Here is a 13,569-nt window from a genome sequence, read left to right on the forward strand (position 1 = left end):
TCATTGACGACTAGGCGTTGCCAATAACGGATTTGCTGCTACAAACTCTCCAGCTGTCCAATCAGTGCTGTGAGAGTCAAAACGTGTAGAGAAAATACAACTTAAAGAACCTCACCTTGGACCTGAGTCCTTAAAAGACCTTTGAGGAGTTTCTCGTACCTCCTGAAGGATCAAAGGTGAGGCCACTACACACCACGAACAAGGGTGAGAGGAAAGTGTGCAGGTGGACACGAACACCCAGGGTGAGAAAATGTAAAGTATACTCATAAAGAGAGAGTCAAAACCAAAAATAAATTAAGGTAAAATAACCTCTTTGAATCCCAAATGTGGTCACAGAAAAAGGTGCTGGGAAGGTAGACAGACACTCAGCAGGAATACAAACTGTTTGCATAGCAGAGAAAATCCCATAACTGTAGGGTTGCAACTCCTTAGCACAAATTCGCTTAAAAGTATAGCCAACAAGGAAGTGCAGTGAAGGAATAATATATAAAGTCCAACCAAGAACGCGTTGGGCCAAACTAAAATAAGGAAATGGAAAACACCTGGGGAGGAGTAAGCCATGAAGGGAGAATAAAATTAAAACAGTAACTGTATCGATAACAGTTGTTTTTTTTAATGCTGTACGCAGCACAAATTGGCAATAACATACAATATCTCGCATTTTGACTATCGTACCAAACACGTCAGATAACTATTTACTGAATACTTGCTCAGGCGACCAATAATTCTCTTGGTTCCCCTCCCACATGCTAACTCCACTCCCCCTGAACGTACATGTCATGGGTGGAGACAGTTAAGACCTTGTTACAAAGTAGAGTAAATAAGGCTGGAGTCGCCAATATGCAGGACTTCTGACCATCTATTGTGTATTGGACCTTATTGACTTTCCCTCCACACATGACATTGAAGAGCAGGAGGATCGAGCATGCCAATCCTCCCTAGTGATAAGCCACCAGAAGAGGGGTGAATTGCTCTACTCTTCCCATACAGTGCACTTGCACGCTCAGCCAGGTGTAGGAGTAGAAGTTTAAGAAAAAAAAGCAACAATCTAGGGAATGCGCATGAGTGCATGCTACAAGTATTTTTTCATCTTCTATCTTGCTATTTACAAGTAACCTGACTTGTGATTGGATCTCTGACATATACATCCACCCCCAGATGAAGCGATGAATGCGAAACGCACATCAGATGGAAATGGTTGCCTGCATAGGAGCGACCTCTTGTGGTAATTGTTAGTATAAAAGACACCAGGTGGTGGAGAGGATGGTAAAATTAGACGTTAAAAGTTAAAGTGTGTTCCTAAATAATGTATGGATACACGTGACTAGCTGCAATTTATGGAATGTGCATGGACACATGATACTTGCTGCAGGTATTCTTTCATTTCTATTTTGCTATTTTCAAGTAACCTGTCTTGTGATTGGATGTCTGACATATTCTGTATAAGCCCCTGCAATTGATAATAGTGCAGCCACTCCCAGATGAAGCAGTGAATGCGAAACACGTTAGGTGGTAACAATTAATTTTTTTTCTTGGCCTTTTATACTGTTTTCATATGTTACTTACATAAGTCCCATCATGATGAGACTTGTTTCTGACATCAATTTGTTCCTTTTTATGTGTATGGCTACCTTAGTCGGCTACTGTTCGCCAGAAAAAATAAGATCATCAATTAAATTCAACACGTGGACATGGCAGGTTCCCGTATACATTAGGTAGTAGACCAGTCATGACGAACTGGGTGGGTTCGTCGACTTTTTTACTAATGTGTAGGTGGGGTCCTAACATTTTGCGAGCTGTTCTATGTATTGGTCCATCATTATAATCCATAAAAGATTAAGTTGTAGACTCTTGACTTTTCTCCTTATATTACAGGCTTGTGATCTTGAAGACACCATGACGGACGCACTTGTAAACGACAAACCCAGCTTTGTAAAGCTCTTTGTGGACAACGGGATGAACATCGTGGATTACCTGACGTATGGACAGCTGGAGGAGCTCTATAGTTCCGTGCTGGAGAATACGGTTCTCTGCCATTTGCTTCAGCGCAAACATGAAGAACCCAGAGAGTCTAACAAAGGACAGCAGCACCCGGTCTACATGCCGGTGGACATCGGAGGCAAAGGACATGACTTCAAGCTCTACGAAGTGGCCAAAGTTCTACGAGAGCTCATGGGTGATGTCTGCGCCCCATTCTATACACACGTCTTGGGAAATACGAAGAGTTCCGTCAACAGGAAGAACTCCCATGTACGTACTGACTCCACAAATGTTGACCACCATTGTTAATTTGAGATGACAAGTTGACCTGAATAATTGTATGGCCAGGCTCCTTGGCACTACAGGGCATTGTTGAGTAGCCTACCAGAAGCCATCATGGTAGCTTCAACAAAGTGGAGGCCAAAGTTTGAAAGCTGTTACTATTATTTTTTTTTACAAACTCTTTACCATTTTGTGAATCCAGCTGCAATGCAGACTTGTCTCCATGGTAACGGACTACAAACAAAGCATGTGTAGTCTGATGCTAAGCGACAGGATATATAAAACCGTGGGACACTTTAAGACTAGTTACAAAGATGGATCTTTTGAATTTGAAGGTTTCTCAGTCTCCATTTACTTTAAAGGGGTTGGACACCTTTTGGGAACATTTGGGGGTAAAAAAATTTGTATTGAAAATTTTACCAGCATTTGGCTTTTTGATGTGTCTGTGGCTATAATTCAGATGAGAGGAGCTGAGAAAAGACAGTGTTACAGTGTTATTGTATGTATGTATGTATGTATGTATGTATGTATGTATGTATATATATATGCACAATATATATATATATATATATTTTTTTTTTTAAGAAACCAAAAGGCAAAAATTGTGTTTAGCCCTAAATACATTAATTTGCATGAAAAAAAAAAAGGTTTCCCAAGTGTGGACAGCCCCTTCTAAGAACAGTTATGTTGTTATATTACTAGATAGTATAAAAATATTATTTTTTTTGCCTGGTATATTTCTACACAACTTGTTTCTACGTCTTTGTCCACAGATTAAAAATAGTCCAAGCAGCCCTTATCAGAGGTATGACACTAGAAAATCAACAAGCCCATGGATCGATCTCTTCATTTGGGCAATTTTACAGAATCGAAATGAAATGGCTACCTACTTCTGGGAAATGGTGAGATCTCAAAGGACCTATTTCTAAACCTGTATACTACTTTTTGGAAAGAGGGCACAACTGGTACTCTGCTATGCCTATTGACGGGGTGGATCAAAACACAAGGATTCACCAATGAGAGGATCCCAGTGCTAAGGACTGGCCCCTAGGAGCCCTGCACACGCCGTAAATCAATTTTGCCTCGAGTGTTCCTCTAAATGGTTCTCAATTATGACAGGTCTACAAAAATTTTACACATACAAGCAATTGTTTTAAAACACAAAAATTACTCATATTCCCCTGTTCCAACCACCATGGATCCAGGACGATAAGCAATGATGTTCCTTGTCCATTTTTTGGGGGGTAACTGAGATATCTGATGATGTCCCCTTACAGTTTCAGGTGACATTATCGCTTCTTGTCCAGGGGCAGACTAACTTTAACAATGGCAAAGAATGCCTCAATAGTATAGTATGGAAAGGGGAGATGTTCGGACATTTCAGCAATAAAGACATAAAGGGGGCAAAATGGGTTTTCTTGCAAACCAAACATGTAGGTTAATAATGTTTTGAATATTAATTTTTAATAGCTTACTAATTTAGTCCTGTTGGCAGAGAAGCCATGGTCTTCTACTACCAGCTGCATTCACGGTTCAGGATACCTAATTTCTGGTGCTTTCAGTAGCTAAGCCAGCCCCCTTCTCTGTCTATACATTTGGCTGAAAGGTTTCTTGCCTTTAAAAAAAAATAATAATCAGCCACCTCCCTCTTTTTTTTTTTTTCTTTTTTTTCCTTCTTCTCTAAGCCAGTCCCCTTCTCTATCTTTACATTACAGAAGAGGGCTGGATGATCTTTAAAAAACAAAAACACAAAGAAAGGTTAAGTGGCAGTTTGTTTGTTGTTTTTTTTCTGCTATATAGCTATGCCAGCACTATTCTCCATTGTAACAATCTAAAGACAGGGAAGGGAGTTGGCTGTTTTTTTTTTTTTTGTTTGTTTGTTTGTTTTTCTTCTTTTAATGAGCTAGCCCCCTTTCTGTCTTTTAGATTGTTACAATGGAGAAAAGGGATGGCTTGGCTATAAAAAAACAACAACAAAAAAAAAGCAATTACAATTAGCCATTTTCATTCTCTACTTGTGTGTTTACCCTGATTTAAAGGCAGGGAACGGGGCTGGTTTAGTTTTTATAATAATAATAATAATAATAATATTATTATTTATTATTATTGTTGTGTTTTTTTTTTAGCAAAGCTAGCCCTCTTCCTCCATTGTAATTATTTTTCATGTCATGCACGGCCTTCTTTAGGTATTCCCAGGGCGTAAAGGTACCTTCACACTAAACGATATCGCTAGCGATCCGTGACGTTGCAGTGTCCTGGATAGCGATATCGTTGTGTTTGACAGGCAGCAGCGATCAGGATCCTGCTGTGATATCGCTGGTCGTTGCTGAAAGTCCACAGAACTTTATTTCGTCGCTGGATCTCCCGCAGACATTGCTGAATCGGTGTGTGTGACGCTGATTCAGCGATGTCTTCACTGGTAACCAGGGTAAACATCGGGTTACTAAGCGCAGGGCCGCGCTTAGTAACCCGATGTTTACCCTGGTTACCATTGTAAATGTAAAAAAACCCACTACATACTCACCTTCTGATGTCTGTCACGTCCCTCGCTGTGAGCGCCGGCCGTAAAGTAAAAGCAGAGCACAGCGGTGACGTCACCGCTGTGCCCTGATACTGCCGGCGCTCACACAGTGCAGGGAAGCGGACGCCGGGGGACGCGAATGTGAGTATGTAGTGTTTTTTTTTTACGTTTACGCTGGTAACCAGGGTAAACATCGGGTTACTAAGCGCGGCCCTGCGCTTAGCAACCCGATGTTTACCCTGGTTACCCAGGGACTTCGGCATCGTTGGTCGCTGGAGAGCTGTCTGTGTGACAGCTCTCCAGCGACAACACAGCGACGCTGCAGCGATCGGCATCGTTGTCGATATCGCTGCAGCGTCGCTTAGTGTGAAGGTACCTTAAGTTAGTAGCAGTTTTGCAAGCATTATTTGGTTAAGAAAATCGCAGGCACATGAGTTAGATTGGATTAGAGCAGTGATTTTCAACCAGTGTTCCGCGGCACACTAGTGTGCCGCGACACATGGTCGGGTGTGCCGCGGGGAAAGTTCCCCAAACTATGGTGCCCCCTTTGTTTTGTTCCCCGGCAATGCGCAGCGATGCGCAGTCACGGAATAACACATGCGCGAGCTTTGAACGCTCACGTGACTTAATGATGTCACCGAGGCCAGTGCGTCATCCTGAGAGCGGAGAGACTCTCGCATTTGCCCGCCGCCAAGGTAATGCCCGCCAATAATGCTGTGTATAATCATTAAGTCAGCAACAGCTCATTAACCCCTTCCCGATCTTTGACGCCACGTAGGCATCATGAAAGTCGGTGCCAATCCGACCCATGACGCCTATGTGGCGTCATGGAATGATCGCGTCCCTGCAGATCGGGTGAAAGGGTTAACTCCAATTTCACCCGATCTGCAGGGACAGGGGGAGTGGTACTTCACCCAAGGGGGGGGTGGCTTCACCCCCTCGTGGCTACGATCGCTCTGATTGGCTGTTGAAAGTGAAACTGCCAATCAGAGCGATTTGTAATATTTCACCTAAAAAACTGGTGAAATATTACAATCCAGCCATGGCCGATGCTGCAATATCATCGGCCATGGCTGGAAACACTTATGTACCTCCCCACCACCACCGATCTCTCCGGTCCTCCGTCCGGTGCTCCGCTCCCCTCCGTCGTCCTGTCCGCTCCCCCGTCCTCCTGCCCGCTCCCCCCGTGCTCCGATGCCACCCCCCCCATCCTCCGATCCACCCCCCATGCTCAGATCCCCCCCTCATACTTACCGGGCCTCCCGGTGTCCGTCCGTCTTCTCCATGGGTGCCGCCATCTTCCAAAATGGCGGGCGCATGCGCAGTGCGCCCGCCGAATCTGCCGGCTGGCAGATTCGTTCCAGGTATATTTTGATCACTGAGATATAACCTATCACAGTGATCAAAATAAAAAAAATAGTAAATGACCCCCCCCCCCCTTATCAACCCCATAGGTAGGTGTTGTGAATTTGGATTCTGGGCTCCCCCGGTGGCCGCTTGTGGAATTGGACTTGTCATCCTCTTTCCTGTTTCACCTGTTTCCATCAGTAGTGGGTGTCGCTATTTAAGCTCATTTCTCTGGTGGTTTCTTGCCGGTCAACAATGTTATCTGATGCCTCTCAGTGCTTGTTCCTGCTTCTGACAACTACTAGATAAGTTGGACTTTTGTCCATGTTTCGTTTTGCCTATTTGTTCCAGTTCACAGCTGAAGTTTTGTTACTGTGTCTGGAAAGCTCTCGTTGATCAGGGATTGCTACTCTGGTGTTATGAGTTAATGCCAGAGTTTAAGGTAATCTCTGGATGGTGTTTTTGTTAGTGTTTTTCTGCTGACCATGAAAGTATACTATCTGTCTTCTGCTATCTAGTAAGCGGACCTCAAATTTGCTAAGACTATTTTCCTGCTGCGTTTGTTGTTTCATCTGAACTCACCGTCATTATATGTGGGGGGCTACTGTCTTCTTTGGAATATTTCTCTAGAGGTGAGCCAGGTCTTATATTTCCCTCTGCTAGCTATTTAGGTCTTAGGCCAGAGCTGGGCATCTAGCAATAAATAGGAATTGCTACCTGGCTATTTCTAGTTGCGCGGCAGGCTTAGTTCATGGTCAGTATAGTTCCATCTTCCGAGAGCTTGTCCCTCTATAGGCTTGCTATGATCTCTGCCTGCAGAGATCATGACAGTTTGACCGGCCGATAAAGTGTTAAAGACCCAGGTTGAGAAAGGAGAGTTATAAGAAGTCTGCTGGAATTTTTTTTTTTTTTTTTTTTTCCTCCAGTTTGCCTTGCTGCAGTCTTTTTTCTCTCTCTCCTCCTAATCTCTGTATGGCTCTGTGTGCACCTGACAATAATGGATCTTCAGAGTGTAACTGCGGGTTTGAATAATCTCATCACGAAAGTACAAAATTTACAAGATTTTGTGGTACATGCTCCAGTATCTGAGCCGAGAATTCCTTTGCCGGAGTTCTTCACAGGGAATAGAGCTAGCTTCCAGAATTTCCGAAATAATTGTAAGCTTTATTTGTCCCTGAAGTCTCGTTCAGCTGGAGACCCTGCTCAGCAGGTTAGGATTGTGATTTCCTTGCTCAGGGGTGACCCTCAAGATTGGGCCTTCTCATTGCCAGCAGGGGATCCTGCGTTGCGCGATGTGGATGCGTTTTTTCTGGCCTTGGGCTTGCTTTATGAGGAACCTCATTTGGAACTTCAGGCAGAAAAAACTTTGATGGCACTATCTCAGGGGCAAGACGAAGTTGAGGTTTACTGCCAAAAATTCCGTAAATGGTCTGTGCTTACTCAGTGGAATGAGTGGAAGACCGCATTTAATACGCCCGAGGGCCACTTTGAGTATTTGGTCATGCCTTTTGGTCTTTCTAATGCCCCTTCAGTTTTCCAGTCTTTTATGCATGATATTTTCCGCGATTTTCTGGATAAATTTATGATAATATATCTGGATGATATTCTGATTTTTTCTGATGACTGGGACTCTCATGTCCAGCAGGTCAGGAGAGTTTTTCAGGTTCTGCGGTCTAATTCTTTATGTGTGAAGGGGTCTAAGTGCGTTTTTGGGGTCCAGAAAATTTCCTTTTTGGGGTATATTTTTTCTCCCTCTTCCATTGAGATGGATCCCGTCAAGGTGCAAGCTATTTGTGACTGGACTCAGCCCTCCTCTCTTAAGGGTCTTCAGAGATTTTTGGGCTTTGCCAACTTTTACCGCCGATTTATTGCTGGTTTTTCGGATGTCGTTAAACCACTGACTGATTTGACCAGACATGGCGCTGATGTTGCTAATTGGTCCCCTCATGCTGTAGAGGCCTTTCAGGAGCTTAAGCACCGTTTTGCCTCTGCCCCTGTGTTACGTCAGCCTGATGTGAATCTGCCTTTTCAGGTTGAGGTTGACGCTTCGGAGATCGGAGCTGGGGCAGTGTTGTCGCAGAAAGGTTCCGACTGCTCCGTCATTAGGCCTTGTGCCTTCTTTTCTCGCAAATTTTCGCCCGCAGAGCGGAATTATGATGTTGGGAATAGGGAGCTTTTGGCCATGAAGTGGGCGTTTGAGGAGTGGCGCCATTGGCTAGAGGGGGCTAAGCATCAGGTGGTGGTATTGACTGACCACAAAAATTTGATTTATCTTGAGACTGCCAGGCGCCTGAATCCTAGACAGGCGCGCTGGTCTTTATTTTTTTCTCGCTTTAATTTTGTGGTGTCATACCTACCGGGTTCTAAGAATGTTAAGGCAGATGCCCTTTCTAGGAGTTTTGACCCGGACTCTCCTGGTAATGCTGAACCCACAGGTATCCTTAGGGAGGGAGTAATTTTGTCGGCCGTTTCTCCTGATCTGCGGCGGTCCTTGCAAGAGTTTCAGGCGGATAGACCGGATCGTTGTCCGCCTGATAGACTGTTTGTTCCGGATGATTGGACCAGTAGAGTCATCTCTGAGGTACATTCTTCTGCATTGGCAGGTCATCCCGGAATTTTTGGTACCAGGGATTTGGTGGCAAGATCCTTCTGGTGGCCTTCCCTGTCACGAGATGTGCGAGTCTTTGTGCAGTCATGTGACATTTGTGCTCGGGCCAAGTCTTGTAGTTCTCGGACTAGCGGACTGCTGTTGCCCTTGCCTATTCCTAAGAGGCCTTGGACACACATCTCGATGGATTTTATTTCAGATCTGCCTGTTTCCCAGAAGATGTCTGTCATCTGGGTGGTCTGTGACCGTTTCTCTAAAATGGTCCATTTGGTTCCTCTGCCCAAGTTGCCTTCTTCTTCTGAGTTGGTTCCTCTGTTTTTTCAGAATGTTGTCCGATTGCACGGTATTCCTGAGAATATTGTTTCTGACAGAGGTACCCAATTTGTGTCTAGATTTTGGCGGGCATTCTGTGCTAGGATGGGCATAGATTTGTCTTTTTCATCTGCTTTTCACCCTCAGACTAATGGCCAGACCGAGCGGACTAATCAGACCCTGGAGACATATCTGAGGTGTTTTGTCTCTGCTGACCAGGATGATTGGGTTGCTTTTTTGCCATTGGCAGAGTTCGCCCTCAATAATCGGGCCAGCTCTTCCACCTTGGTGTCCCCGTTTTTCTGTAATTCGGGGTTTCACCCTCGATTTTCCTCCGGTCAGGTGGAATCCTCGGATTGTCCTGGAGTGGATGCGGTGGTGGAGAGATTGCATCACATCTGGGGGCAGGTTATGGACAATTTGAAGTTGTCCCAGGAGAAGACTCAGCGTTTTGCCAACCGTCATCGTCGTGTTGGTTCTCGGCTTTGTGTTGGAGATTTGGTGTGGTTGTCTTCTCGTTTTGTCCCTATGAGGGTCTCTTCTCCTAAGTTTAAACCTCGGTTCATCGGCCCTTATAGAATATTGGAGATTCTTAATCCTGTTTCTTTCCGTTTGGACCTCCCTGCGTCCTTTTCCATTCATAACGTTTTTCATCGGTCGTTATTGCGCAGGTATGAGGTACCTGTTGTACCTTCAGTTGAGCCTCCTGCTCCGGTGTTGGTTGAGGGTGAGTTGGAGTACGTTGTGGAGAAAATTTTGGACTCTCGTGTTTCCAGACGGAGACTCCAGTATCTGGTCAACTGGAAGGGTTACGGCCAGGAGGATAATTCTTGGGTCAATGCATCTGATGTTCATGCTTCTGATCTTGTTCGTGCCTTCCATAGGGCTCATCCTGGTCGCCCTGGTGGATCTGGTGAGGGTTCGGTGCCCCCTCCTTGAGGGGGGGGTACTGTTGTGAATTTGGATTCTGGGCTCCCCCGGTGGCCGCTTGTGGAATTGGACTTGTCATCCTCTTTCCTGTTTCACCTGTTTCCATCAGTAGTGGGTGTCGCTATTTAAGCTCATTTCTCTGGTGGTTTCTTGCCGGTCAACAATGTTATCTGATGCCTCTCAGTGCTTGTTCCTGCTTCTGACAACTACTAGATAAGTTGGACTTTTGTCCATGTTTCGTTTTGCCTATTTGTTCCAGTTCACAGCTGAAGTTTTGTTACTGTGTCTGGAAAGCTCTCGTTGATCAGGGATTGCTACTCTGGTGTTATGAGTTAATGCCAGAGTTTAAGGTAATCTCTGGATGGTGTTTTGTTAGTGTTTTTCTGCTGACCATGAAAGTATACTATCTGTCTTCTGCTATCTAGTAAGCGGACCTCAAATTTGCTAAGACTATTTTCCTGCTGCGTTTGTTGTTTCATCTGAACTCACCGTCATTATATGTGGGGGGCTACTGTCTTCTTTGGAATATTTCTCTAGAGGTGAGCCAGGTCTTATATTTCCCTCTGCTAGCTATTTAGGTCTTAGGCCAGAGCTGGGCATCTAGCAATAAATAGGAATTGCTACCTGGCTATTTCTAGTTGCGCGGCAGGCTTAGTTCATGGTCAGTATAGTTCCATCTTCCGAGAGCTTGTCCCTCTATAGGCTTGCTATGATCTCTGCCTGCAGAGATCATGACAGGTAGGGACAAGAATAAAAAAAAAGAAAATATATTTTTTTCTTTTTCCACTAGGGTTAGGGTTAGAACTAGGGTTAGAACTAGGGTTAGGGGTAGGGTTAGGGTTAGGGGTAGGGTTAGGGCATGTGCACAAAAAAAAACTAAGAACAGGGAGAGACTGAGAACTGTTGAGGAAGAGCTTTGTGTGTGTCTTTCCACCATTCCTGCCAGGATATCCCTTTTGTGTTTATCGAAACAGGCCCAGGTTTCACACTGAGTGAGTATAAATACATTTAGAATCTATATTATTAACTATATGTAGAATATGTACTGTTTTAGTGTCATTTTGTGCCATTTTGGTTGGTGGTGTGCCCCGGGATTTTTTAAGTATAAAAAGTGTGCCGCGGCTCAAAAAAGGTTGAAAATCACTGGATTAGAGGGAGCTTTTCTTATGCAGACTATTGAGTGGCTCATGACCATGCTGGTCAGTTGACATGGTGGACTCCTCCAGGAAAGTAAAGGTACCGTCACACTCAGCGACGCTGCAGCGATATAGACAACGAGCCGATCGCTGCAGCGTCGCTGTTTAGGTCGCTGTAGAGATGTCAAACACAGCAGCTCCACAACGATGCAGGAGCGATCCTGTGACGTAACGGTGACTCACTTATCGTTCTCACAGGTCGTTAGCTCCATGTTTAACATTGCTGACGACGATAAACGACGATCTGACGACCAAATAAAGTTCTGGACTTCTAGCTCCGACCAGCGATATCACAGCGGGATCCAGATCGCTGCTGCGTGTCAAACACAACGAGATCGCTATCAAGGACGCTGCAACGTCACGGAACGTTCTCGTTCTCGTTGTAAAGTTGTTTAGTGTGAAGGTACCTTAAGACTTTGAGGAGTAGAAGAGAGGTTTAATTCTGGGGGAACAGATAATTATCAGTTATTTTCTTGAATTGCTCCTTAGGGCTGTTTTTTTCTTGTTTTTCTATCTCCGCAGGGGCCAGAAGCTGTGACCTCAGCACTCGCTGCTTCCAAATTGCTAAAGGAGCTCTCTCGCCTGGAATCCGAAGCTGAGGAAGTGTTGGCTATGAAAGAACTCGCTGCAAAGTTTGAACATCTAGCAATAGGTAATCCACAGTGGCATAATCATCTACTTCTAGTAAAATGTTAAAGAAAGCCTTCTAGCCAGGCTTGGACTGGCCCACGGGAGAGCAGGGGAAACCTCTGGTGGGCCGCCAACCTCTTATATGAGCAGTAATCGGCACTATATACTGGAATCTCTAAGTACAGACAGAGGCGGCATCTTATTTATTTATCCATCTACCCAGATTGTTATATGAGTTTGTGATTGAGGATAATGTCACACTTGCATATAGCTGAACAGTGGTTACTGGTGGGCCCTTGGCAGTCCAGTCCAACACTGCTTTCAGCTCTCCGGACACATCTGTTTTTATACTTGAAAGCAGACCCCCTATACTTATAATGATGCATTGTACCATCCCTATTTTCTTCTTATTAATAACAGTGTGACATCAGACTGTCACCCCCCCAGTCAAGTGGGCGTGTTCCTCTGACATTTTCACAACTGATTGGTCTATAAAGATCAACTAAGCTTAAAGGGCTTGTCCACTATTGTGCAACCTCTTCATGGTCCATCATAAAGTAACCAAAAAAACTGCTTATCACTCAATCCTCAAATCTCCCATGTTATATTGTCTGGAGACCGCTGCAGCCAATCAATGGTCGTCAATCAGCAGCAACCTTATCCAAACATCCACTCTGGCTCAACATTGAAGGATCGGTCATGTTGAATTTCTCCCCCTAATCCTGATAAGCCACCGCAAGGGGTGTCTGGCTCCCGAATGAACTAATATGCATGATCGGCTAAACCGAATGTGCATGTGTATAAGGCGGAGAAAAACGTCTCCATTAAGGGTGTATGGGCACAGTAAGGTTTTTAGAGGATTGCAGCAACCCGGTGCTGGAAAGTAGCCAAGCCCTCCACCAGAGCTTATCTATGAGAATAATGGCGACCTCAGCACCATCTCGAATTTGACAGACAAATGAGATCTTTTTATAGGTTTGTTTCAGCAGCACATCACGTGCTCGGCATGGAAGGGACATATTTGATTTCACGCCTTGCCGGCATTAGAGGTGATTTACATGGCACGTGCTCTCACTGCTGCGTATACAGTGGGACCTAAGTACGGACACTATGATCCCATTACTATATGTGACTCCTGTGAAGAAAACAGATTGTATCTTAATTTCCCAGACAACCATATTTTTGCAAAGACCAAAAGAACTGGCTTTTTATCTGTATATTGGCTTGTGAATTTGGGTGTTTACGTCTGGTGGGTCAGGAATACAGACTTGCCAACTGATATACTATCTAACATGCTGTGTGATTTATGTGCACACGTCAGGATTTCTTGCAGAAATTTCCTGAAGAAAACCGGAAATTTTCTGCAAGAAATCCGCATTTTTTTTTTTGCGTTTTTTCCCCCGTTTTTTTCGCAGTTTTTTTTAGCATTTTGCAAGCGTAATTAGCTTGCAGAATGCTAGCGTTTTCCAAGCGATCTGTAGCATCGCTTGGAAAACTGACTGACAGGTTGGTCACACTTGTCAAACATAGTGTTTGACAAGTGTGACCAACTTTTTACTATAGATGCTGCTTATGCAGCATCTATAGTAAAAGATAGAATGTTTAAAAATAATTAAAAAAATTAAAAAAATTGGTTATACTCACCTGCAGACAGCCGATCTCCTCAGCGGCTTCCGTTCCTATAGATGGTATGTGCAGGACCTTCAATGAAGTCGCGGTCATGTGACCGCGACGTCATCGCAGGTCCTTCACACACACCATCT

General features: G+C 44.5%; 1 protein-coding gene across 3 annotated transcripts in view; it reads left to right on the forward strand.

Moving 5' to 3' along the window:
* TRPM4 (transient receptor potential cation channel subfamily M member 4) overlaps positions 1–13,569 on the forward strand; it is an 86,964-nt gene that overhangs the window by 42,417 nt on the left and 30,978 nt on the right. For all 3 annotated transcript variants that reach the window (XM_077259720.1, XM_077259722.1, XM_077259723.1), the window contains 3 exons: positions 1,876–2,250; positions 3,036–3,164; positions 11,699–11,828. In XM_077259720.1, the coding sequence (XP_077115835.1) occupies positions 1,876–2,250; positions 3,036–3,164; positions 11,699–11,828 (634 nt within the window). The remainder of the gene's footprint in view (positions 1–1,875; positions 2,251–3,035; positions 3,165–11,698; positions 11,829–13,569) is intronic.

The sequence above is a fragment of the Ranitomeya variabilis genome, chromosome 4 (genome assembly GCF_051348905.1).
Source record: "Ranitomeya variabilis isolate aRanVar5 chromosome 4, aRanVar5.hap1, whole genome shotgun sequence".
Lineage (NCBI taxonomy): Eukaryota > Metazoa > Chordata > Amphibia > Anura > Dendrobatidae > Ranitomeya > Ranitomeya variabilis.